Here is a 27,559-nt window from a genome sequence, read left to right as displayed (position 1 = left end):
TCTTCACAACTCTATTCAGGTAGTGATAAGACACCACCCATTTACCGTCAGTATCCAGTCTGCAACACTTCCTGTTCTCAGAAACCACCACCAAAAGAGAAAAGAAAAAAATGCTGACCGTCTTTCCATCAATCTTTAGCTGCAATCTTGACAGGCTTCCCTCCTGGCTGATCTTCAGTTTATGATGCGACCACAACTTTAACCGTCCCCCTGAATGTTTCTGCTAAGCAGAAGCAGCCTGTTCACTCAGGGTTTTTTTTGAGCTGCTGAACCTTAAGAGAGTTCACCTCTCGCCAAGTCCTGACAGGATTCACGGTTACCCAGACCTCAGTATCAAATCATCGCCATAACACCACGATGACTCACTCAGCGGTGAATCAGCCGACACGCTGTCCCTGCTCTCACTTTGGTGATTTGGGCTGCTGGGAAGGCGAGGACGGGACCTGCGATTTGGGACTCACCGCAATGACTGCAGGCATTTCGAAGAAGCCGCAGCCTGTTTTACTCTGTGTTGTGTGTCTGTAAATAATGTTTGGGGCTATATTTTGTCTACTCTTTATTTGCAGACAAACTAAATAAAAATACTGGAGATGGTGTAGAAAGTAAATCAGCTACGAGGAAATATTCTGTTGTCTTTAATAACCCGATGATACTGATGTTGAATTTTTGCATATGTTCCAAAAGTTGGTATATTTTAGTACTTAACCGTCATTTTTCCAGGCAAACAAAGTCATCCTTTCCGCTTCCCCATTCCTCAAATGCAAACACCTCCTCTGTTCTGTTTGGAAAGAAGGTGAGCTAAATATCTTTGAGTTTGTCACATAAAACAAACAATTACTGTGGGCAAAAAAAGTAAAAACGTTTTAGGAAACTAGATGCATCGCACAAAAACATCATCATATTTAATGCTTGCATTTGCCAGTGTGCAAATGTATTATAACTGACGCCATATGGATTATGTAAGACTTTAGTCTGCGCGCAGAAAAATATATGAGGCTCAAAATGAGCTTTGGTAATCGCTGTTATTGCAGATGACAGCATGAAGTCAAACCCGAGGTGCGCTGCTAGTTAACGAGGCACACAGATCTAATAACCTCTGTTAACTCATCAAAACAACAACAAAAAAAAGCAGTTAGCCAACCAGAGCGGGTGTAAGCATGACCGTTTAGATAACACTCAACTTGTTTTGCCTGAGGACTTTTTTTTTTTTTTCCTCAAAATGAAAGTTTGCAATATGGAGGTTTTTTTCCAGCGAGTCTTCAAGAAGAATGCGTTTGAAGTCGTTCAGGAACAGGAAGTTACATTAGAGCCCATCTCAGCTGCTGCAGCTTTCCTCTGCAGGCTCAGTGAGAGGTCTCAGGCCTGACATTACAGGTCTGTGGTCAGGGATCAGGAAGCAACCTGTGACATTAACCTGTGACAGGGTTAATTTGTCACGCAGGCCAGAAGTGGAGCATCACGCATCAAGTGATCTGCTTGAAGCTCTAACATTTACAGAGGTTTATTTCAAAGTCTTCAACATCATCTTCCTTCCTTCCGTGTATCCATGTCACAGAGGAATCAGTCCAAGCAGAGACATGCAGACCTCCTTCTCCCTGGCTACCTACTCAAGGTATTCCAGGAGGACACAACACCGTTCCCAAGCCAGGAGAGATATACTCTCTCCAGCATGTCTGCCCCGGGGCCTCCTCATGGTAGGACATGCTGTAAGCACATCATCTAGGAGGTTCCCTAAAGCCATCTTAGTCTTTGCTCTTCAACCTCAACCCCTCAGAGCAGTTTCACTCTTTCAGTCACTGCCCAGAGCTCGTGGCCACAGGCGAGGGGCAGGAGCGTAGATCGCCCGGTAAATCGACAGCTTTGCTTACCTTTTTCACCACTACAGATTGTGGTTTCGATCAATATACTAGATTGCCCACTTTAATGTTTATGGTTTGTATAAAATTATCAGCTTCTAAAAGCTTTTATTTGACAATCTGAACTTTCAGATGAGTCATTCGGAGCCAACTTCCTCTATAAATGCTGAATTTAAGTCCAGTATTCTCTCTCTTTTAGCTCCATTTTTGGCCTCCACCAGCAAAAAACAGCAAACAAGTTTATAGAGAGTAAGTGAGAAACCCCAAAAAAATTAGCCGTATGACTCTAATACAGCAGATTTTTGTGACATATTACATAAACCTTTTGGAGAGGCCTAAAAATAGTCAATCCTAAAAGAGTGTTTTGGAGCACAATAGCCCCTTTTCTTACTTTCTTTTGGCCCACAAAGGGCTTCAAGGACAGCAACATGTGTTTTCATCAGTACTCTCCTTGATATTGACTAACACCCACAATAAATTTTTATTATTTATATTTTACTACCCTGTTCTCTCACAGCCAAATTGGACTCTTTTTTTGGTCTCCTACAAAAATGAAAATAAGCTGCAATAAAGTGAAATCATCCTTTTAATGAACTCTAAACTAAATTTTAATGAGTTTTCATGTGTAGTGAGTTGTGCACGTGTGTGGCTGCACCTCAGAAAAAGTTCTTGATGAGTGGCGTGACCAGTTTCACCCACAGTTTAACGTGGCGGTCGGGCCGCTCGAACGTAGAGGTGGACACTTCAGTGGAGCGCCGGTACAACATCTCCTGCTCCTGGGAGTTTAAAACGCAGGTGTTCGTTCAGTTACGCAGACTTACACATTCATTCATCATCATGTCTGGCTGTGGTTTGTGGAAAATAAAGAGCCGACCTCCTGCAGCTGGCTCTGCAGCTCCTCATTCTCCGTTACTATGGCAATCTGGGCCTCCAGGTCACGGTGAACCGAGCGGTAACCGAAATTAGGGGAGCCAATTAGAGTGAGGCAAGGCCGATCCTGCCCCTGGAGGTAATACCACAGACCTGTGAGAGAGGAGAAAAGGAGTGAGCCAGCGAGGAGGTAATGCTTCAGAGAGCCGTTTCCAGCAGAGATTTCTGCCGGCCTAAACCACAACTAAAAGGAAGCACATGCAGAAATCCCCAGAGCAGATCCAAAACCCTAAAATATGAGAGAGAGTGAGTGTGCATCCTCGTCCCGAGGCTACAACACAGTGACTGTACAAGTCCTCGTCTCTCACGCTACATACCGCTGCGACCACAAGAAGAACAGCAGAGGAGGCAGAACAGCGAGAGTAATGTGTTTTATTATTTTCACTGAGACAAATACAGCTCATCTAGACGTCCAGTCCTGGCTTAACTCGCAAAATCTCATCAGATGTTGATCCGCGAGTATTTTTTTGCATGTGAGGGGGGAAAAGAAAAAAAATCGCAATCATACTGAACAGTTGTTTCCATTTGTCAAGGGATAAATACATTTATTTTGGACATATTAGTGGAAAATAAAAGGAGAAAAACAGGCTGAATGTAGTCCAAACTCTGGCATGTTCTCATAAAGCAATCAAACATTTGAGATGCACTTGATCTGTCCTTTTATAACAATGAAAAAAAACGTGGAAGGATCTCTTCAGGATGTTAAGTTTGCTCCTTTTTCGGGACTAATAAAAGTGAGGCTAACCCTTCAACTGCAGTTCCTGTCCAATTTCAGCACCGGAGTGAATCAGGTTTCATGGATTTAACAGATAAATAGGGCCTGCATTGATGTACAGCCCATCTAAAAACAAATAATAATGATTTGAAATTCTAATATTGCGTCACTCAAGCACTAATTACCAGATGTGTGTGTGTGAATGGCTGGATCATCTAGTTACAGATTCCTGGGAACAGCTGAGTTTGGGGGAAGCTACATTACTGTCCACAAATCTCGATCCACCCTCATTTCTTGAAATGTTTCTTCCAAGGAGCCAGACTTTCTTGGGATTTTTAAAGTGCTCTTGAGCAACAGTTCTCCAGGCTTCTGAAAGCCTTTTGTTATCCCAGGAATTAAGTTAAGTCACTTAATACTGACTTATGAATCATTCAAACATAAAAAGGCAACCAAGAACAAACAATTTGGCAAAGAACCAATTAGGTTCTTTGGCTTAAGACTTTCGCACATTACTGTATAAAGTATATGTAGTTTAGTGTCGCTCACCTTTAGCGTGGAAGGTCCACTCTGGTCGGTGGTACTCATGCAGGTGTACCCTCTCCTGCTGGCCCCCCTGGCACACCTGTTTGTAAAACTGCCTGGCGATGTGAGTGTACGCTGCAGGGATTGCTCCAGCGATGCCCTTGGCCCCAAAGAACCCATTGACCTCGGGGGAGGCGGTGAGGATACGGTAACTGGCTCCAGCCTTGAGCACCAGCCGCATGTACGCCCGGGTCAGATTGAAGTAACCCGATGTGAGAAACACAGTAGACTCGGGTCCGGCATCGGTCAGCAGACGCTGGAGGGATGACGAGAGAAACGAAGTGAAGAAAAACCCCAATTTTCCTTTATTTTATTCAGCTGCCTACATAGACAGTCTGTTAATGAGACGAAAACCTGGTTATCATTTCATTTCCTTTCTTGTTTACTCTACAAACAATAATAATACAATAGTTAACTAACAGAGTTAATTCTTCAGGGAAGGCTTTCCACAAAGTCTGACACTGACGTTGCCTCGCAGTCCCTGAAAGGTGTTTTGCCAGGGTGAGTTCAGGACTCTGGTGTGGAAGAAGTTGACTGGCCTGCACAAACTCACTGATCCATTTCTTTAATGACCTTTGGTTGGTGCACTGGTGCGCAGTCATGTTGGAACAGGAAGGCGCCATCCAACTGTTCCTCACAGCGCCACGTTGGAATTCACTGAGCTCCTGAGAGAGACCAACTCTTCATGAACATTTGTAGAAGCAGCCTTCATGCCTAGGTGCTTGACTTCATACACCTGTGGCCATGAAAGTGACTGGAACAGCTGAATTCAATGATTTGGATGGATGAGTGAATACTTCTGGCAATAAAGATATCACGACATGAGGAGTGGCTCGAGACTTTTGCACAGTAGTGCATATTTTATTTTATAACCTACCATAAAAACTTTGTACTGAAAATATGCAAACCGCTCATCCAAACAACCTCAAATTCAACACTGCACTTTCTCAGCTTTCCATCAATACACCCATTACGCCTGAAGTGTATCGGGCTGACAGACAATGATTTCTCTAATTATTCGTAGAATGAAATTCATTTTTATTGCTGGTAATGGATTCATAATGTCAGGAACCTGATAAGAGTTTCCTTATTGTTCAGCTCCGACTTAATTATTACTTAAATTTATTGGTGGCTGAATTACAGTATATTGCGCTAGCAAACATTTTATTATATTTATTCCCAGAATATGTGACTATGAAACAAATAATTATCCTTGATTTATGGTTTAGTAGTCATGTATCATTTTATTAGTCATCTGCACAAAACATGTAATGAGTGAAGGGTTCATCCACGCTCACAATGGCCCTTTGGGTGGGGTCTAAATATAATCACCGTTTACAGAAACAAGCAATGAGTCAGGTAATTACAATGACAGAAATCTGCATTTATTTATTTTATTTCAGACCACGCGATAACCAAAAATGGCTTCAATTCCTGAAAAATTGAAACCGTAAAAAGCAAAAAGTTCATTTTAACTACAGATGTACAGATCAGATGCGGTGTTGAGGCTCACCTGTGTGACCTGCTCGTCCACTCTGATGCCAAGAGGTTTCATCTGCACCAGGGGGAACACCCAGGTGTCCTCCTCCACCTCGCTCATCCCCTCATCCTCAGAGTCCTCCGACTGGTTCAGAAGCCGCTGCCTAATATGGGCCGAGTTTACAACCTCCATAATCCGCTTCCTCGCCACTGCCGAGAAGTCTTGCCGGTTGCCTAGTTGCCATAGAGATACAGTAGGAGTGAGTGTGGAGCTAGAGGACTGCAAGTGGGAGACGGGTCAGCCTGATCTCTGGGTCACAGTGTTCTCGGTCATGTGGTCGTGGTACTCATGTTGTAGGGGAATAGAGTCAGTTATACAGTGACACTGTGATACAGCAACAACCTTTCTGAATGACAATTTTTCACGAATAACATTTAAAAAAATGCTTAAGGTTGGATCAGGGATATCAAACTCACTTTACATCATGGGTCACATACAGCTTTGTCTTTAAGTGGGCCAGAAAGGTGAAAATCCCTTTTCTGTCAATGTAAAGTAGTTTAACTGCACATTTAATCCCTGCGAATCCTCAATGCAAGAAAAAGAAGTGCGATATCATGAGTATGTCTGTGTAGGTTCTCAGTTATCCAGGTCATGACAGTCTAAGAAGCTTAGAAAGAAAGCGAGTGGACTTTTTAAACGTTTCATGAAGATGTTTCACCTCATATCCGAGAAGCTTCTTTGTATTTAAACCCGAGTGGGAGTTGTCCCACAGATGGATTAAAGAAAGGAGTAAAAGCCATCTATGTCCACTGTGAACGACCATCTTTGAACAGATGAGGTGGCTTACGACAACAACTCTCTGCCACATACTTTTAAGATCCCTTCCCAGGCGCCTCAACCCCCACTCACGTCAGGTGATCTCAATAGGTCACTTGATAGGGTGAAGCAAGGCCTCACAATGGTTTCAGCTGAAACCTCTGCTAATAACAGCCCACGCTTTTTGTCACACCTTGGCTCATGTCGTGAGGCACATGATTAATAGAGGGTCATAAAAACTCCCTTAAGGGACAACTCCCACTAGGGATTAAATACCTGGGATTCTCCCGCATTTGGTTTTAGAACTGAAGAAGCTTCTCAAAGGATAGGTGAAATGTCCAGTCACTTTCTTTCTAAGCTCCTTAAATTTCAGGAGTGCATCTCAGTTTTTCTGCACGATAAAGAAGTGCTGCTGTAATTAATGAAAGAAATCTGTCAGCACAACTCTTTAGGCTTAAATTGTAAATAATAAATATTTAAAATTAGAGAAAAGGTTCTGTCAGCTCATTGCCCAGACTGAATTATACATTTAGAAAATTTTTGTTAACTCAGAGAAAAGCTGCTATTTTATTTATTTATATATTTTACTGTGGACACTAGGGCTGTGCGATATGACCAAAATCTCATATCCCGATATAAGAATTCTATCGTCCGATAACGATATAAATCACAAAAATGTAACATTTTCTGTAAATTCTGTGAATCTCGGGCAGCTCGTCTTGCGGGAAGTGACTCCAGCTACATGACACGTAGCTGGAGTAGAGTGTTTTAACCGATGCATGAAACGATACACTTTTAGACATAAGTTGTAAAGGCCACAGTTTTCTTTGTGAGTAATTATTACACGGGGTGCTGCGGGGAAAAGCCTGTTCTAACGTTTGAGTCTAAGGTTTATTTTTTTAGCACCTGGCGGCTCTTTTTTACTTCTTATCCGTAAATAATCTGCTCTTTCACGTGATTCAGTTTATTTTGAAAAGTCTCAACAGGATCTTGAGCTTTATTGTGAAAGGTTTATGTGGAACATAAACAAGCAGACACGCGATGCTGTTACCGTCGTGGTTGCTAACCACAACGGATAAAAACAGGCGCTTGTCCGTCCTTAGTGTGGTTATATAAAATATAAGAGAAAGAGAGAACTTTAAGAAATTAATATAGCCACTACAGTGACCATCAAAACGATGAAAAAATATTTTGCCGTAAACAGTTTATTTTGCGACACCACGAAACAAACAATAGCGTAAAATGAAACAATAGACGTTTTTATATCGTCATCCGATATATATCGTTATATTGAACAACCCTAGTGGACACAATCTAAAAAAACACATCTGTTGTTTTTGCCAGGCCAATTCTGGCCCCTGGTTTAAATAAACAGTGCGGAAGGAGTTAAAAATGATGGCTATATTCATGCTAAGTATTCAAAATCGAGTAGGCAGAGCTTCCAGCTACGCCACATTATCAGCAATCCCAACCTTTTAAAATGGATTCAGAGTCATGAACGGCACAAAACATTGGAGACATCACCCATCGGTTTGTGACGATCTCTGTTTGCCAAGATTGGGGCCGAGCGTTGTTTTCCTGTAAAACCTTTCTGCAACCAAAATGATCGCCACCCAGTGATCATTTAAAAAAAAATTCAAATTTAAGTCACTTCACTTTTCGCACTCGAAAGTCCATCTTTTATACCATTTAGGTTTCCTGCATTAAATTTACAGCACAGGCATGGAGCTCCAAACCGACATCCACCTAAAAGAACATTTAAACTCGCCTACATCTTTCCAGCTCTCTGATATGAGACACTGAAATGGATTTCATTAAAACTGAGTTAAATCACAGCACTCATTTCAGTCTCTTGCCTACAGAGTCGTTAGCTTAACTCTGACACTTTTTTAATTTTGAGGGCTGCATTCCATTTTAGGACATCAGGGGAGGACTGAGATCGTGGGCCAGTTCACAGAGCAAAATGACACAACGTGTCCAAACATTGAAGCTTTGCACTTCCTCTCTAAAAGCTTGCACTGCAACCATAACACTGCAAAACCTGAGCTTTTTTAATGATCCATTTGGACCATGTTCACATTGTTCTTACGGTTTTATACTATTTTTTTTTTTATTGTACTATTTGTATGATCATTTTTATTATTTTACAGGGAGATTGTTTATATCAGAGAATTTGCATATTTAATTTAGTTTATAAATTGATTTATTTATTTATGTATATATTTGGGAGGTACTCAGAGTAAAGGAGCCATTTAAGGAGGCTTGAGGATCTGACTGAGATGCCTCTTGGACAAGGTGTCCTAAGCATGTCCCCGGAAGGCCCCAGGGTAGACCTGGGACATATTGGAGAGGTTATGCCTGTCGGCTGGCCTGGGAACTCCTCTGAGTTCCCCTGGATGAGCTGGAGGAGGTCTCGAGGTCTTTGCTTAGGCTGCTACTCCCCTGACGTGGATAGAAAAAGGATGGATGTATGGCTGCACCTCGCAGAAAAAGTTGCTAAAAGTCACAGGCACACAGCTGTCACTGAAGAAGAACCTGCTATTTAAAACCATTTATGGGCAGCCAATCAGAAGAGAGCTTGTTTCAGAAAGAGGATGAACTGAGGGGCAGCACTCAGTGTGAGTATTTTGAACTGTGAATCATGCAAAGTTACTCTAGTACAAGGATAAAATTATGGAGCAGGAAATTAATGTAATAGGCCCCCTTTTTGGAGTTCCTTATATCAACAACCACACTCGTGTGAACACATTAGCTGGAAAGCTCCTGCAGTCTGTTTGTGCCATTCCTCTGATAACACCAAATGCATGTTGCTCATCCTTGTGTTAGGACAGATGACCCTACAGGTGAGCAACCTGCATGACGTGAGCCTTTAAACAGGCTTTAAATCATCAGTTATCACCTTCTGCCTGCAGACAAACGCACTTTTTCTTTTAACGCCATTCTTACGATCAATAACAAATCTCATCAGTCATCTTCACAAATGTCTTTCACTAGAATTTCTCCAGTGTCTGTGTGTGTGTGCGCGCGCACGTGCATGTTTGTGAATTAATTATGTGTGTGTATCAGTTCCCATTTCATATCTTCTTCCAGCAACACTGTGACATCACAACTCTATTCCTGGTGTTCGTTTCCATGGCGGTCCAGTCCAGCAGACATGATGTCATTCATCCCTCAAACGAACATCCTGGCAGCCTGCACTCCAGTTACGGACACACTGTACAAATATGTGTGCGTGTGCATGTGCGTGTGGACAAAACCCTGACAGTTTCACATCCGGCTCCATGGCTAGCCAACCGCAAGAGCTCGCTCTACATCTTCCTCACTGTACTCTCACAGAGCTCTCCTCCCTGGCCTGCATCTGGCTTGTCTAAGCTTTCAAGCTCCATTAGCAAACTCCTGGAGTTGAAAACAGGCTGCAAGTGAGCATGGAGTGTCACATGCTGTCAAAACATGCTGAGGGTAAACATCTGTCTCTGTGCACAGGCCAGGGATACAGGAGTGTTCGGTTTCTACCTTTGTACGGGTGCACCATGTCCTCGAGCATGGTGACCGAGTCGTCGGGCTGGAGCTGCAGGGAGACGTCTCCCACGGCCTCCACCAGGTCGGAGAAGAAGTCGGCAACCTCCCTGCAGTTCTCCAGCAGCACGTACCGGTCCTGTCTGTTGGTGAAGTACGAGTCGCTCAGGTTGGCCCTGAAACACAAGATCCGGGAAAAGTAAGAGTAGAGGAGGAGGAATAAGGAAGCTAGTGCAGGGGTGGGGGATCTTATTGAAATTTCGTCATATGAATATTTTTCTGAAACTGTGTTTATTCAAGAGGAAGGGTGGTGCCATTCAAGTGAACTCAACACATCAATTATCAGGTACTCACGAAAGGAAACTGAGACAAAAGCCTCTAAAGCTGCGTATTCTTCTTAGCTTTAACTTTTTTAAAAAGAGGTGGCAGACACAGCCTTAACGGGGGATCCAATTCATTTCATATGATACCCAATTCAAAATAATCCTCGATTATTCTGTACCAGGCTTTGGAGCAGCCAATCACAAAGCCATTTTAGCCCTCTCCACCCATGCCTTTAGCCAACGGTTTGTAAGTTGAGCTGAGTCACACAGCTGCTTATTCACAACATCTCCCGGTTCTGATTAAAGGATGCAACATTACCGGTGCGGCTTTATGAGTTATTAACACAGGATTAACTGTGACAGCCCAACATGTCGTTAATCTTCAGTAAAAGTTTTTCGTGGGCCCAACTTAACCTGCAGGAGCGTCTTGTGGAACATGCTTTGCTGCCAAGGAGGAAATGAACAGATCGCTTGTTAGAATGAACACAAAGCATGTCACGACTTCTTTAATGCACCAACACTGGCGCAGTGCCAACGTCCTCCATACATTTATTGGAAACTTTCTGCATAGTTATTGTGAAATGGGAAACACATCTTCCTATTTCCAGTGAAACTTTAGGGACTCTGAACAAGATCACACACGACAGACAGGAGATAGGAGAAGGGCGGGTTCAAATATATGAAACTGCCAAAACGTCTTATATCCCATCAATATGAGGTGCCTAGGAAGAGACAGGCCCTCGGGGTCAAGACTCGTCAGAGACTAATACTTGGAAACATTCCTCAGGATTTAAGTGGAAATATCTTCAAAGGTCATCATCATGAAATATCTTCAAAGGGGCAAGGATTCTTGTTTTAAAGAAGTGAGAAACTTCTATCAGAAATAAATGCCAAACACCTCGAAATGTGTCTGAAATCAACAGGTTATAACGACTTAAATTATTATTTTTTTTTAAAAAGAAGAAAAAAAAAAAAAAAGACCTGCATCAAGATTCACCTGCGTGGTAACAAAACGCAACAGTCGCAGCTGTAAATATGTTTTAGTCGGTTTACATGGTGGAAGTAAAGAACAGCACTTTGCGTATCCTTTGTTTGTTTTAATGTTATGTTTCCAAAGTCCCAGCGATGTTGATTCTCCATTTCACAGCCGTAAGTTGCATCTGCATGTACTGAAATATGACTACATTACAAACTTATCCTGACAGAGTGCATCCCAGACAAAAGATGAGCCTTGGTAACAAAACGTAGCTATAAAGGAGCCCTGTCATATGCAGCTACTTGTCTTGTTTAGCCAACGTTAAACTGGTGCAGCAGATTATAAAGCTAAGACATCTGTGTTAACCCACACACACGATTCATTTTTGTACTTAACAACAACAAAAAATGAGTGCACTGTAGCTACAGCACTGTGCAAAGGCTTTAGGCCACCACCCATTTCTTTATATTTTAATAGGAAAACAGCAGAGTGATTTAGTAAAACATACATGGAGGTATAATATATAAGGCAACAATTCAGTTTGTACCATTGTAACGAGCTTAAAAGTCAGTACCTGTCACCCTCTGTTCATCTTTGGCTTTTTCCTTGATTCAGCTTAAAAAAAAAATATATTGGAGCAATTATGGGTTTTTTGAGTTTTTTTTGCAAACAGGCTGCTAGTAACCAAGTGCTTAAATATACAATTTAAAATTTGTTCTTTGCTGTGGTTATGTTTAGACAAAACTGGTTCCGCTCTGTTGAGCAAGGGCCTTGTTTATCCTTGAAAGACTAACAGGATCGGTGTGAAATATCTTAACAAACAAAAACAAAGTTCAGTTATTGTTATTCTATCTGTCTAAAGTATGTAACTGACTTAATTTTCCTGGAATGACCTAAGTGAAGGTAGTAAGGCACTGACAGGCAGTGCGCCAAACCAACACGTCTTGCTTTCCAGTCATAATTGGCACACAGTCACGGTTGCTGTTGGTAACTAAAAGGAAACTAAAAATTTAACCGGGGTTAAAAAAAATGACTCAGTTGAAACAAAAACATGTTTTTTTATTAAATTGTCTGCTTTTAACATATGCCCGTAGTTACACATTTAGTGTGAGGAGGCTTTGGCGCAGACACTGGGAGGTCATGACTGTGAGTCAACTCCCAGCAAGTATGTTCTCTAGCACTGATTCTGATATTATTATTGACCTCACCAAATGCGTATTAAAACCCCTACTTTAGTTTTTCTTAGTAAGTAAAAACTAGATTAAAAAACTAAAGGAAAGAAAAAAATAATAGTAAAAAAATTCCAAAGTATTGCAACCCTGCATATTAATACATTAGTTAACATTATACAGCTGTGTTTGCAATGATGCACAAAGGAGGACAACATTGGATTTTTTAGAACAAAGGGCATCAGGACCCCTTGCTCTCCCTGCTCCTCCTGCACACTAATGCATTACCGTTTTGAGGGTATCCTTCAAAGTAACTGTAATATTTTCACCAATTTGGCAGAATAAGGTCAGCATGCCATTTTATGTTCTGAAGAGAAATGGACTGGAAACCACAGCAGCACTGTGCCCACTGGCCGTGGAGCAGCTCCCACTGAGCTCCGTTTTCCCCGAATACTGCACGTCAAAACAAGCACTGAAAACATTTTTAAGCTAATCCAGTAAGCACCTGCAGCTTGTGAAAACAGACAGTTGCCTGGAGGTGGGACAACTTTATTTTAAACTTCACTCTGAATTCAAACAAACACACAGGGAGTGTGGAAAAAGGTCATACTGGCACCAACATACCCACTGATGATGATGCTGTCATCAAACAGGTAGACTTTGATGTGCTGGACTCCGATGGTCTCGTTGAAGCGCTGGGGGACTAGCAAGCGCAGCAGCCCCCTCAAATCTGGAGTGTGGTACAGAGATACCCTCATCTGAGATGTGAAGCGCTGCAGCAGAGGTAGCAGCATGGTCCTTGAGTTAATCTTTCCTGCACGTGAAACACAAGTCACACAAATACAATCAGGATGATGAGCGGGGAGTTCTGTGCTAACCAAGTGCAGGAAACCGCTAACAACCTCGTGATCCGCGTGTGTAGTCAAGCAATACGGAGACTTTCAGGTCTGGAGACTGGCTGTTGTCCTGGGAACGTTGGAGGGCTTCCTCCATACAGTCCACCTTTAAAAAAAACAAAAACACACACACACACACACCCCAGTTAAAAGAATTCTGCATCAACTTAGCATGTAATTCCTTTAAGAAAGAGTTTAACATGTGATCGAGGGCTGCACAAAAAAACCCAGACTTCCCTAGGGACTGCCATGTGTCAGTTGCATGCGGTAGTTGATTCTGATTACTGTTATTTTTAGTGGTGGTTTACGGTTTCTAATCTTTAGTGGGTGTGCATTTCTCCACACTTGCTACATTTGTCTGTGTCAGGAAAGTTTGACTACAACAGAAGCGTTGTGCTGTGACCCACACTTTTAGAACAGATGCTATAAGGCACAGAAAATTGTTCTCCAGGGTGACTTGGTTATTGTGGCAGAGAACTTCAGTCAGAGACTTGAGTAATGTGTGTTTCAGTAATTCGCTGACGAAGCCTCGAGCTACTACCCTTAAAGTGTGGGATTAAGAGCGATAAGCCCATTTCCATCTAACGCAACACCTACAGAATTTTGCAAGCTTCCCATCTGCCGCTGTATTCACACAAATTACGGGAATAGTGGGAAAGTCCTCCCTGAGAAGATGTGATGATAATAAACAGGTTCACCACAGTGTGTCTTTTGTCCCGTTTCCCTCCCCTCACCCCCAACCATCACAGCAGATGGTTGTTCCTCCCCGAGCCTGGTCCTGCTGCAGACTTCTTCCTGTTAAAAGGAAGTTTTTCCTTCCCACTGTTGCCAAGTGCTTGCTCATAGGGGGCTGTCTGATTCTTGGGGTTTACTCTGTATTATTGTAGTGTCTTTACCGTACAATATAAATAAAACTGAATCACATTTTGATTGTAAATGGATTATCTTTGGATTTGCAGCTGTTTGACAGATGAAATAAGATGTTTAAGGTGTGCCTTCTTACCCAGATCTCCCATGAAAAAGATTTTAATTTAACCTCCTAGGACCTGGCATCCACATATGTGGACATCACATTTTGGGTTGTCTTGACCACAATACAAAATTTTGCTCTACAAGGGCCTGATATCCTCTTCTCAGAAACTACATAAGGTAAAAAGATAATCCTTTGTTTTTACATTCATCAGGTCCCAATCAGCCCAAATAGCAAAGAGAAATTAAAAATGCATGCCATGAAAGCGTTTGGGTCTCAGGAGGTTAAGGAAATTTTCTGGTTAAATATATAAAACAGCCATTTTATGCAGTTCTCGAAACATCAGAAAATATTTTAACCTACTGTAAAGTCACAGAAAAAAAAAAGAAAAAGGTATTCATTATGTGCCATTTACAACATTATTTTTTCCCTGGTTCAAGTTAACACTACAGGACAGGCACTAATCGAAAGTTTGACTTTTATCTAAACAATGTTAAGAAATGAGGGAAGCTTTAATGTGGCTCAAAACAGCGTAACCTCTCATCATCTCTCTCATGCTGAGAGTATTTGATATGGGAAAAACCAGCTACCACAAAGAAAGGGAAATACAGCCACAATAACGACAGATTACTTACAGAGTGAGGACATTGGAAGGTGATTCTAAACACCTTTGCTGTGCAAAAAAGAAAAAAAACAACAACAACAACAAAAACCACTATGAGCAAGCACTTAGTGAGAGTGGGAAGGAAAAACTCCCTGTTAACAGGAAGTAACCTCCGGCACAACCAGGCTCTGAGAGGGGCGGACATCTGGCATGATAGGTTAGAGTGAGTGTAAGAAAACTGCACAGAAAAGAGTTTAATCATTAGTAAAGATTAAAGTTTATTTCTCTATATTTTTTCTAGGATAACGGGAAATGTGCAAAATGAAAATGAAACGTCCAAACATACATGGAAGCATATAAGCCAAAAATAAATAAATAAATAAATAAAGGTTTGTACAATATTTGGTATGACCACCTTTATTCTTCAAAACAATGTGAACTTTATTAGTTAAGCTTTCCTTTAATTTCTTTAAGTGTTCTTCTGGAATAGTTTTCTAGTCATCTTGAAGGGCATTTAAAGCTCTTATTTTTTCTCCTCCCCGTGTTCTCATCCTTTTTTTAATGTCATTTCCAGTGAAAGTTCCAAGATGGAGACACAATACAAGGAAACGGGTTAATGACAATTGATTAATTCTCAGTATTTATCAAACATCAGCTCCGTTTTATTGTCCGCTTACTGAGCGTGGGAAAAAATGACTCACCCCTGCACACAAAGAGGAAACGGCTGCTCGACAGAGGACGCCACTGGTGGCGAGCGAAGTCTTTTTTGTGGCCTGCTTGGTATTTGAATCCCTACTGATATGAAACAAGCGCTGTTTTACTTCTGCTAAATTGTGCATCTGGTGCCCAAATACATTCACAATGCGTCACCCCGCAGTGTCTGTTTACATGCCAGTAAAACATTTCGCCTTTCCAGTAGAGAGCTCTTTAGGGACCACCAACACTTCCAGCTCTGGAAGTTCCTTGAGGCGTAAATCTGACAATGAGTAGGAGCTCTGAGGAAAAAACTGTTTATTTCTGTGAAGCTGAGAACCAGCATTTTGTTATCATTCTCTGCAAGACTGCCTCAAACGCCTAATACTATTAAATGTAGATTTAAAAACAAAAACAAAAACAAAGAGTCCTCTATTGCGGTCAATCTGAAGCAGGCACACTTAGCCCAGGCCTGCAGACACACACCAGGGAGGAGATGTTGCTCCTTTTATGTTTTTTAAGTTAACCTTAAGTTTTGTGCATGTTTCGCACAGGAAACAATTTAACCTGACAGATAAAGGAGGGGCAGCAGAAAGATTGGGGGGGCAGCAGAAAGATTTGGGGGGGGGGGGGGTCCTCATGAGGAAATTAAAAACCTAGAAGCTTTACTGCATTTGATGACACCTGGAAAAATTTTATCTTTATGATTTGAAAACTTTTAAGAGCTAAAGGTTCCTTAAGCTTAATCCAAAATGTGCATTTTTAACATCGACTTCTGTCACAGAGGAAACCATGGCCAGGAAATAAAATAAAAAAGGAGAGTTTTTATATGTTAACAGTTGTGTTGACCAACCAGCTATCCCTCATAGTGTTATTCAGTGACCCAAAATGCACTTTTTCAAGTTTTCTCTTGTGAAAACAGATAAAATATTCAGGATACTAAAGATTGCTTCTGTTACTCTACTTCATAGACATTAAATTGCTCTATTTCTGCTGTTTAAACTTTGATATATGCCATGAAACTGATGCTCAAAGTTGGCTGCAAAAAACATAAAAACCTGTGTTGAACAGAAACTTCTGGCTTTAGGTTGCGACACCTGGATTTGCTGTCCTTTGAGGGGCCTATAACTCGCATTGCTTCATTAAACATAATAAAATTACTGCATATTACATAAATCTGCAGATTCTGATGGGTGTCAGGTGGGGCACGCATTGATTTTTGATGGAGTAATCTATCTGTAGGCTACCGTAGCTCTATATTCAGACAAATAACCAAGATTCGTCTTTATCGATTTGTTTGCTGTCGGTTTCCAAACCACTAGATGTGATTTTTCTGCATTAAAACTGTACTAATTCATATTCTATGGGATCTGGGGGATACTGGGCTAATTTTACTAGTAGGTTAAAGCTACTTGAACACAACCAAACCACTGGGAAACAAGTTCTCTGTAGTGATGAATCATGCTTCCCCACGTGGGAGTTCTGGCAGCTTGGCCAACAGTACTTGTCTGACTGCTTTGTGCACAATGTAACGTTTGGTGGAGCGGGAATCATACTAAAGACCAGCACTGGTCTGGCTGTTAGCATTGACTGTAAGAGGGTTCTGGATTCAAACCTGCCTGTGTGGCACTATGTTCTTTGCTTGTGCGTGTGTGTGTGGTTGTCGTCTGCCTAAGTTGTGCCCCGTTTTTTCCCCTATGACAGCTGAGATCGGCTACAGCGTCCATCATGCAACAGTAGATAAGCTGTCAGGAAGATGAACACTTGACAGCCATGTACTCAAAACTACAAACCATATCTAATTAGTTTTTATTGTAACCTTGTACAGGTACAGATTCTCTCTCTCTCCACCTCCACCTGAATGACCGTGTTCTACCTCATTTTTATTATTCTTTATTTTTGACACCGCAGGCACTGCACTTAATATCGTTGTACTTGTTCCATTGACAATAAAGATTCTGATTCTGATTCCAAGCAAGTGATTTTAAAAATGTTGCCAAAAAAAATAACCCTACACAAAAGCCAAAATTATAGAATTATTTGCCCGGTAGCATTGTTGCACGTTCTTTAGCTCTCTTGTAGATATCTAAATAATATCATTATCACTTTTTTAACCCTTAAGCAAATATGTGACATTGTGACCACATTTATTATATTTTTTTATTTCATTTTTAATGTTTTTCCTTTTCAGTTCCTTTAGTTTCCAGGGTTTATTTTTTTATTTCTGGAAAAGATTTTGTTTATTTTTCATTTTTTGAACTGGGACCCTGTCTTATTTATATCTGTTTACTAGTTTGCCATCCTCTTGTCCAATGCTTGACTCTTTAATGCCTCCTATAAACAAAAGGGATAACGGGAAAGCTTATCTGCAAGTGCAAATGCATGAAACAAAATACTCTAGCCTAAAATCTACAACTATAAGCACGCTGCATAACTTTTGCATATAGCACGTTCAAGATAAACATGCCTTGCCCTCAAATATCAGATTGTTCCCACTAGCTGCACCACAACTTAAGTAAATATGCTCTCCAGGCGTGACCGAATACCATCTAGTCTGTGCCGAGCCTGGGATCAGGGCTGCGTTGGTGTATCCAGGCTTTACATTGAAACTGCACCTGATATTTGGATTCCTTTGTCTAAACCAAAGAACAGACTCACATTTTTGCACTGCATGCACTTCAGTTCATCGAGTCCAATTTCAAGCAAACCCAGGCTTGAAAATAAAATCGTATTGACTCACATTTCTAGTAATCCATCATCCTGTGAGGTTACAGAGTTTGGCAGCACTCACAGCTGATCCCAATGCTTTTAACTGTAATTAAGCATGCTGGCTTGTCTGTGCCTTTTTGCTGTATTTCACCCTCTCCACTGCTGCTTGTACCAGATTGAAAAAACATGAAAAAACGCCGAATACGAGCATCATTCCAGACTGTGGTTTGCTTTGGGTTAATGTTGTTATGCTAGGCTTTTCAAGCATGAAGCAGAGCAGGCTGTCACATGCCAATGCTGGTCTCCTTATACCCATAAACCCTTGCATTTTGGGGGTCATTCCTTGTAGTTGGTCTGGAGTACATTTTCATTCTGAACAAACCACGCAGTGGGCGTCCTGGAAGAGAAGTCTGACTCATACTTTCTGGCATCTCTGGCCAGTAATGGTATTGTTCTCACCTGCCCAGAACTAAATTCTCTAGTGTTGTGAAAACATAGAGACACACACGCACATGCTTGCGTAAATGCCACTTTTCTCACCAGCTCCTGCTCCAGCTGACCGGTTCCCAGATAGAGGGAGGCCATCACCACCCGCCTCTGTGCAGTCTTGATGCGAGCCTACGGTAAAAGGAGAGAAAAAAAAATACAAATAAGGAATCCCAACAGTGAATGTGAGTGTAAGTCTATGTGGGCGGGAGCTGATACTAGGAAATGATAACGTATTCACAGGAGTTACATTTCCTGTAGCCACATGCAGGCACCTGGCCTGGGGCACAAGGAAAGAAAGCAGTTGTAGTGCAATCATGGGACTGACAAATAAGGAAAGGAAACAGTGTTTATGGTGAAAAAAAATAATCTCCCAACTGTCAGTAATTTTAAAAAAAGAAAAGAAAAAAAACAAAATATAAGGAATTTCATGTTTTACATTTTAGTGACATTATGAAATCATTTATAGTGCTGATGGACTGGTATTTATATACACACACACACACACACACACACACCCTTTGCAGGGTTATCTTAAAGACTGAAGGATGCTGTATTGGGCTGAGATCAGGTGACTGATGGGGCCATGGAAGAATATCTAATTTCTTTGCTTTTTTGAGCACAGAATTTAGTCCAATACACCTCATTCATCCTGGTAAGTGGCCTGGTTCTACTGGAAGTCACTGGAAACATGACTATGGCAAAGTATGAATACCTTTTCCTTTCGTACTTTACTCTTCTCATCTTTCTACTATAAGTTTATCTGGGCCTCATCTGTCCAAGGGATGTCGTTCCCAGAACAGGGCAGGCTCCTTCTGATGATTTCTGGTAAAGCCTAATCTGGGCTTCCTGTTCTTGAATGCAATCAGTGGTGCGCATCTTTTTTGTAAGCCCTTTGTATTTACATTCACAAAACATCTCTTGACTCTGGCCACCTCCACAACTCGACTGACTTGAGAAGATGTTGTGAGGAAAAAAATACTTTCATTTCTAAACAATAAAAACAACCCTTGAAGTAAAGCTGAAAGCCTGCGCTTGAATCTCATCTTGACTGTTTCTTAAAATCAGCTGTGGTGGTGTACGGAGGCAAAAACTACAAAAACTGTATCATTGTTCAAAAACCAAAGGAGCCATCTGTGTATAAACTACCTGTTCATCACTAAATGGCAGACTCACACACTTAGTGACTACCTGCTGAACACAGTGAGTCACTAGACAGCTACAGGATCAACTTTTTCCCCCTCAGAGGCCATTAACAGACCAAAACCAGTGAGAATATCGGGAATCTAAACATCAGCTGTCCAGAAAAACAACCCAAAATGGAAATGGAGTAGCATTTATACAGCAGTCTTCTAGTCTTACTGACCACTCAGAGCACTTAACCATACATTCATACAGTGCTATACCCCTTATCCTTTACCACCATTTTTCTAGCTCCAAGCACCAAATAACCTAATATGCATCTCTCTGCACTGAAGGAGGAAGCCAGAAAACCTGTGAGAACCCAAGAAGGCAGAACATACAAACTCCACACAGACTCCTACCTGCCATGAGGCGACAGGGCTAACTGGGCTGCACCAACACGCTGCCTGAAATGAGTAATTATGCTGATCTATAACTCCTGGTTAAGTAAACAAATAATATCACATAAGTTAAGGAGTCACAAATCATTTATCCTTTCCCTGAGTGGGAATAACGTTTTCAGGGCATTCAAAGAACTTAAAATAAAAAAATAAAAAAATCCTCCTTCAAGTTATCATCTAGTTAAGATTCCCATATAAAAGGGTTATGAGAAGATTTAAAAAAAAATAAATAAATAAAAAAAAACAAAAAAAACAATGATAAATGTTAAGTGTGATTTTCTCAAACCCAAAATGATACCCTAAAATTCAAAAGAACCATTTACATTTTTGTAAGACACAAAAATTGTAAAACTAACATTTATTTGGTTTTGCTTAAAAAAATATTTTTTTTAAATGTCATATTTTAAAACAGGTATGATTTCTTTAAAAGGTAGACTAAACAGTAATTAAAAACAAAATTCCTTTTACCGTCTGTGGAGATTATTAATAACACTCAGGGCAGAAGAAATACAATGATGTTTTACAATTTGTGGGAAGTGTCCCTTTAAAGCACGCACATCTTAGTGAATAACAAAAAAAATCCTTAAATATTTCTGCACCTTAATGCAGCAAGATCTTCTTGCTTGTTTAAATACCAGTTAGACAACCACAAAAGTTCCTCTTTCTTTTGGCTTCTCATGCCACAAATGTTGCGACTTGATCATTCAACTACAAGTGATAAAAACAGTCTTCTGACCGTAAGTGACGAAACCGGAAAGAGTAGATTTTGTGCCAGAGGTGATCTAAAAATACTTTCAGGTGAAACCTTCCCAGCAATGAGGAAAAGTCAACATAATCACACCCATTCAACACATTCCGGTAACATCCTTTTAACATCAATGGTTTTTCTTATGCAAATATGACACGTTTGACCATTAAAATGCTTTATATTTCATGCACCGTTTTCAAACCTTCTAATATACATTTATATTTATAGAAGCACTGTGATTGCATCTGAGCTCCAAGTGATAATAAAATGAAACAGAAATTCTTCCTAAGTAGAATTAAGAGCCAATTTCTTGCATATAACAAATCTCTTATTGTTCAAGTCTAACTGTGGATTTGCCTGAAGGAGGATCCTGCCTGAAAGTCACATGGGTGACGTGTAACTTGGAAGAAAATCATGTGTTTTTGTTCTTTGAAGCTTTAAATGCCCCCTTGTTCTAAGAAATATGAAAGGACTTCAATGTGGTGGCGTAGTTATTTCATTAAAAAAAAAAAACCAAACATCTTTTTAATAGTTGAGCTTTATTTTGATGTGTTTACTCACTGTGACTCTGCACACAGTGTTTCAGTTTTGGTTTATCTATTTACTACACTGTAAAAGTCAGACTTTCTTTCAGGATTATCTTATCAGAAATACAGAAATTTCAGCATTTTAAAAGGTGCTTCAGTTATTTTATTTCATTATTTAAGAGACTGAGGCATTTAAATTTATCATTCTCATCCACCATCGGGTAAATAATAGTCTGCAACTATCATCGAAATCTCTGCACATTTTCTTCAAAGCAGTTCCCCCTCTAAACTGTCTCAACTAAGAGCAAAGTAAACTATACTTACTGGGATGTTACCAAATACTATATAGTACAGACTGTAGCCACTGTGATGTCACCCATCGATTTGTAAAATCCTGTTTTGAAACTACAACTTCGCCATTATGGTTGTTGCAGAGTTTGATTTTACAAGATGGAACTGAGCATCTGGAACACGAGTACCAAGTTATCAGTTAACGTGCAAGAACCGCCACCAATGCTGTTTGCTTAAGCAAACGGGATCCATAAACTGAATAGTTACACATAACAAATACATAAACCTGATAATCAGTGCTAAGTAACAAGCACAATCTAACTCACTAAAACTGAAGTACAGACTTTGAAAGTGCTGTTAGTAAACTTCTCTGCACAGTAATCTATATTTCTTAGGGGTGCAACGATATTGATATTGAACCATTTGATACAGTGCTTTCGGTTTGGTACGCATATCAAACAATACAAAATTTTTTAATTTATTTTATCAACTTTTCTTCTGACGATGCTGTCTGTGTTGACAGCTCAGTGGATCTGCGTTCGACTACTCCGCCTAGGCTGCACTGTCGAGCGCAGATCCACTGAGCGCAGCGCAAGCTAGCAAGACAGAAGCTAAGCTTGTTGCAACATGGCAAATTGAATCTCCCCCACCCTCATTCAGATCTAGTCTTTGGAACTATTTTGGTCTTCATGTGAAGTATGACCCTGAAGGTAAGCGCGTCATGGACAAAAGTAAAACAGTATGTCAGATGTGCCACGCAATGCTCAATTACATGGGTGGGAACTAGTGTGTTAGCGCAGTGTGCTCATTAATGTGTTGACGCCCCACGCACGGGGCGATCCGCGGTAGCTCGTTAACGGAGATTTGCCGTGTTGTGGTGTTAACGTCATTTCAGATTAACGCTGACAGCACTAGTGGGAACACAATGAATATGACTACACATTTACGCCGACATCATCCTAGTGCAAAGACAAGTGGAAGCAGACAACAACAACAAGCACGCATGCTACAAACTTTACCCGAGTCATTTAGACAGCCGTTAGCACATGATTCTCCTTATGGGGACCTGATATGTTTCACATGCTGCTGAGAGTATACCCCAGAAGAAGCGTATAGTATAGCTTTTATTTTGGAAAGAGACATTTCTCTGTAATAAACTCTCTTTTCCAAAGATGAGTGATTTCTCAATCAGATAGATTTATTATTTTATCCCTTTGTTGTTTCAGCAACATTAAATTAAAAAAAACAACAAATGTTATGTTTGAGTTAAAATATATATTTATAACTTTAATAAATAACAAATTAAAAAAGCATGAACATTTTTCGAAAAAAAATATCGAACCGTGACACCAAAGTATCGAACCGAACCGAACCCTGAATTTTGTGTATCGTTGCACCCCTAATATTTCTATCTTCAATTATGTTAAAATGCTTCAAAAAGGCACCAACACCACAAACACAGTGGAGAGTTCCTAATTAAGCTGACATTTCACTCGCAATACCAACTTTAATTTTAACAAAATGTAAAGTGACAACAAGTTATTTAAAATAAAGTAATCAAGTGTTTATGGACGGGTAAATTTGTTATAAAAGATAGAACATTTTTGTACCAGATTGTAAACCGTTTGTTTTAGTTACAGCTGTAGTCGGGATATTCTAAGATGAGAATCGGTGGGGATCGGTTTGCTTTTGGAAACCAATTCCAGAAACCGCTTTTTGGCAATTCTATGTTAGCTTCATTTTTCAGCCCCAAAGCCTGCAACTGTGGATTTTATGTGTGAAATATACTTCCTGGACGAGTCTCAACTTTTCAGAAGGAAATAAAGTTTGGGCACAGAGCCTACTTACAGCCGTAAATAAAAAAAACTCAACTCGCATATCTCGTCTTTCTCACACTATAACTGAATGGCACCATTTTCTCCAGCATGTAATCCTTCGTTTAACACTGAAAAAACAACCTGGTTCAGTATACAGTGGTCCTTGGTTTGTCGCAGGAGTTACATTCTAAAAATAACCCGTGACAGGCGAAACCAGCGAAGTAGCCAACTAGGGCTGTTCGATATAACGATATATATCGGATGACGATATAAAAACGTCTATCGTTTCATTTTACGCTATCGTTTGTTTCGTGGTGTCGCAAAATAAACTGTTTACGGTAATATTTTTTCATCGTTTTGATGGTCACTGTAGTGGCTATATTAATTTCTTAAAGTTCTCTCTTTCTCTTATATTTTATATAACCACACTACTGATGGACAAGCGCCTGTTTTTATGTGTTGTGGTTAGCAACAACGACGGTAACAGCATCGCGTGTCTGCTTGTTTATGTTCCACGTAAACTTTTCACAATAAAGTTCAAGATCCTGTTGAGACTTTTCAAAATAAACTGAATCACGTGAAAGAGCAGATTATTTACGGATGAGAAGTAAAAAAAGAGCCGTCAGATGCTAAAAAATAAACCTTAGACTCAAACGTTAGAACAGGCTTTTCCCCGCAGCACACCGTGTAATAAATAGTTACTTCTAAAAAGTTACACACGGCAGCAGAAGGAAAGATGTCAACATCTACATTTAAAACTACTGAAACTAAAAGAACCCATTTGTAGAGTGTTAAAACCAGAATAAAAAATGAACAATGTGAGCAATGTTCCCTCTAATCTGCGCGCATGCACAATTGCGCACTGCTGGCACAGTCTCTGCGCACAGAAAATCTGCGTTGCGCACAAAAAAAAATCTAACCTGAATTGAAATTAAAATTAATACTTTAACAATTCTGTTTTGCAGCGTTAGCCAGTAAGTGACTGGCTGCTCCCGTATGGGATTAGAACGATGCCACCTTATCCCATAGTCCAGCCAATAATGTGATTCACATTCGTATATACGCAGCTAATCAACGTCGTTGACAGGCTATGACAGCGTCCTTATGTGCCGACACCGGTGTTTTGGCTAGCCAAAGCGGTGTGGCTGATGTGGAGTGAAGCCACGTTAATGACAACGTGTACAACCATTGGAGATGTGAGCAGGACAGACGGAACAATTGACCGGAAAAGTGTGGACTTTATACCAGTTTTTAAATTGAGTTGATAGGCCACGTAAAATCAGAGTTATGATAAAAATATATGAAATGCTTGGTTTTCTTCCTGAATACTAGAGTTGGGCGATATAAGATTTTTTCATATCACGATATGTTTTTTTCATTTCAGGCGATAACGATATCTATCACGATATAAGCCAAATAATTATATTTGTAAGATTTAAATGTGCCGTTGCTCACAAGTAAAATGTGAAATAATCAGCAGCTTGTTTTTGTTTAAATATTTATTTCCCATAATAAGTTCAACAGGGTAGATGTACTTAAGGAACATGAGACTTTTTCAGATAGATAAAGGCAAATATTGCAAACCACACAAAAGGCAGGCGCTAAAGCGTTTAAGTTTCAAAATAGAACAAACGAAACAGACTACTAAATTGTCAATTCCACTTAGAAACAAAATATTAATTCTAAAAATAAATCTTAGTTTTACAGAAGAACAGACAAAACTGACTAACTTTTGTCAATATCAAATAAACTGAGAACTAAAAGGAAATTCTTAATCTCTCCTTGTTGTATAGCTTAGCTTTTCAAACAGTTTTAACAGTTACTTTAGTCTGACAAAAGCCGAATGACGAATTAGCGCTTCCAGTCAGAGACTGAGGCTACGTCCACACGTACACGGGTATTTTTGAAAACGGAGATTTTCCGTTTTCGTTTTAAAAAAAATAATCCCGTCCACACATAAAGGCAGAAATGAAGGAAAACGCTGCTATGAACATGCCAAAGCAGCAGGTGGCGCTAGATTCCTAACCGTGCAGAAATGTTGGCCAATCAGAAGTCTAGAAGCCACGGTGGGAAAAAGTAAACAAAGCTGGGGCATAGAAGCAGAACCGAGTCGTATGTGTGGAGGGACAGTAACTGTGTGTATATGTAAGCATTTAAACACTGCAGAGAGTAGAATTAACAGTAACAGTATTGTAGAAATTCATTTCACCGAAACAATAACGTGGCGCACAGTGTGACGTCAAAAAATGCGCACACCTTTGACGCTGCGTTTTCTCCGTTTTTCTGGTCCACACGTAAACGCAAAAACGGAGTTTTCAAAAATCTTCGTTTTCAGTGACCAAAAACGCCGTTTACGTGTGGACGAAAGGTGCAAACGCATAGAAAAATCTGCGTTTTCAAAAATACCCGGGTACGTGTGGACGTAGCGCATGCACCAGTTTATTGTATTTCCAGACTTGCTTTCGGCACAATTTACAGTGCACGCTACTCTGTTTTTTGTCAGACTCGAAATAGCCGAAATACCTTCACACTACGGAACTTCTATGGCTCTTCCGTTCGACAATCTCTCCGGCATTGGAACCATCATCTGTTTTCTCTTCGGTAACCTTCGGTCACGCTCGGTTGATTTTTCTAGTCGGCACACTCATTTCCTCCATTACCCGGTGGCTGGCTGCTTCCCAAACAAATACACATGTGCGGCTTGGCACTTGTGCTGTACGTAACAAGTCACGTGACGTGAAGCTGCGGCTGTGATTGGTTCGGCTCTGCGCTACGTAATTTGGATTGGCTGTTGTTTTTTTTGTTTGTTTGTTTTTTTAAGAGGACAAGAGCGGCGAGGTCTATCGCGATAGTTTAATTTTTCTATCGAGAAAAAGTTATATCGCGATACATATCGTTATCGTTCTATCGCCCAGCTCTACTGAATACTATCGTTGTTTATATTTACTGCGGGAAGAAACGGTAAAAATGGCGTTTCATAAGGAAAACGCTGGAAAGCACTCTCCACCTGTGAGCAAAAACAAAACCAAAAAAACCCCCGCAGCCTTTCCTATTGGTGGAAAAATGTACCATGTCGACCAATCAAAAAATGATATGGCAATATGGCCATGACCAGTTGTTTAGGAAGGAGGGAAGTTTTAGGAGTGACGGCGGTGTTTTGAGATGTGAGAGATTTGCGATGTTTAGCACAAATCTTGTGTAGTTAGTGTGTAGTGTAGTCAATAGTTTTGTTGTGTGTGTCAGAACAATGAGGCGACTGCTGAATGTTACAGGTGTTACAGGAGTGATACATCTCCTGTTGTCAGGCCTGCAGGTATCAGGCTGTTGTTCTCCTTTATCTCATAGTGGACAGAAATAATTTTTTGGAGTGGCACAAATAATTTGTGTGGCATCAAATTTGATGCAGAACAGCTGATTGTTCTGTAAATAGTTTGAAATGTTTATTTAAAAAATGCTTTGGCTGAATTTTTAGGTAAACAGCTGCAAAAAACTTTGTTGTTTGCATAACTCAGTTACTTTTTTTGAAGAAGTAACTATATAATTAATTGCCCAACACTGGTCATTATTTACTGTATTTTGCAGACAGAGAGTTACAGGACTCTCTCCCAGACTACAGACGCTTTATATAAAAAAATTAATTAATTAATTAAAAAAAGTTTTGTTTTCAAAATTGGAGTTATTTTTACTTCCAATAGTGTTAACATACTACACAGGTCATGAACAAGATTTTTTTTAATTTTCATTGTAAGTGGGCTAAAGCACTTAAAAGTAGTCTAGCATAAATGCTGTAATTTGATTATTTTAATAAACCATGTAACTTGGATGGATTTGATGCTGGCGTGACCACAGTGTACACGTCTGCTGTTGCTCAC

The 27,559-nt window shown here is 40.3% G+C and overlaps 1 protein-coding gene across 1 annotated transcript in view; it reads right to left on the bottom strand.

Moving 5' to 3' along the window:
* Positions 1 to 27,559, bottom strand: part of LOC120738216 (CDP-diacylglycerol--glycerol-3-phosphate 3-phosphatidyltransferase, mitochondrial) — a 45,028-nt gene that overhangs the window by 5,327 nt on the left and 12,142 nt on the right. Inside the window, exons 3-10 of the mRNA XM_040039401.1 lie at positions 18,776 to 18,853; positions 13,266 to 13,365; positions 12,988 to 13,177; positions 9,893 to 10,071; positions 5,597 to 5,796; positions 4,048 to 4,339; positions 2,731 to 2,879; positions 2,512 to 2,632 (exon numbers count right to left, since the gene is read on the bottom strand). Of these exons, the coding sequence (XP_039895335.1) occupies positions 2,513 to 2,632; positions 2,731 to 2,879; positions 4,048 to 4,339; positions 5,597 to 5,796; positions 9,893 to 10,071; positions 12,988 to 13,177; positions 13,266 to 13,365; positions 18,776 to 18,853 (1,308 nt within the window). The 3' untranslated portion in view covers position 2,512. The remainder of the gene's footprint in view (positions 1 to 2,511; positions 2,633 to 2,730; positions 2,880 to 4,047; positions 4,340 to 5,596; positions 5,797 to 9,892; positions 10,072 to 12,987; positions 13,178 to 13,265; positions 13,366 to 18,775; positions 18,854 to 27,559) is intronic.

This window comes from Simochromis diagramma, unplaced genomic scaffold, assembly GCF_900408965.1.
Source record: "Simochromis diagramma unplaced genomic scaffold, fSimDia1.1 OVJJ01000402.1, whole genome shotgun sequence".
Taxonomy (NCBI): domain Eukaryota; kingdom Metazoa; phylum Chordata; class Actinopteri; order Cichliformes; family Cichlidae; genus Simochromis; species Simochromis diagramma.
This window is presented reverse-complemented; position numbering and strand designations above follow the sequence as displayed.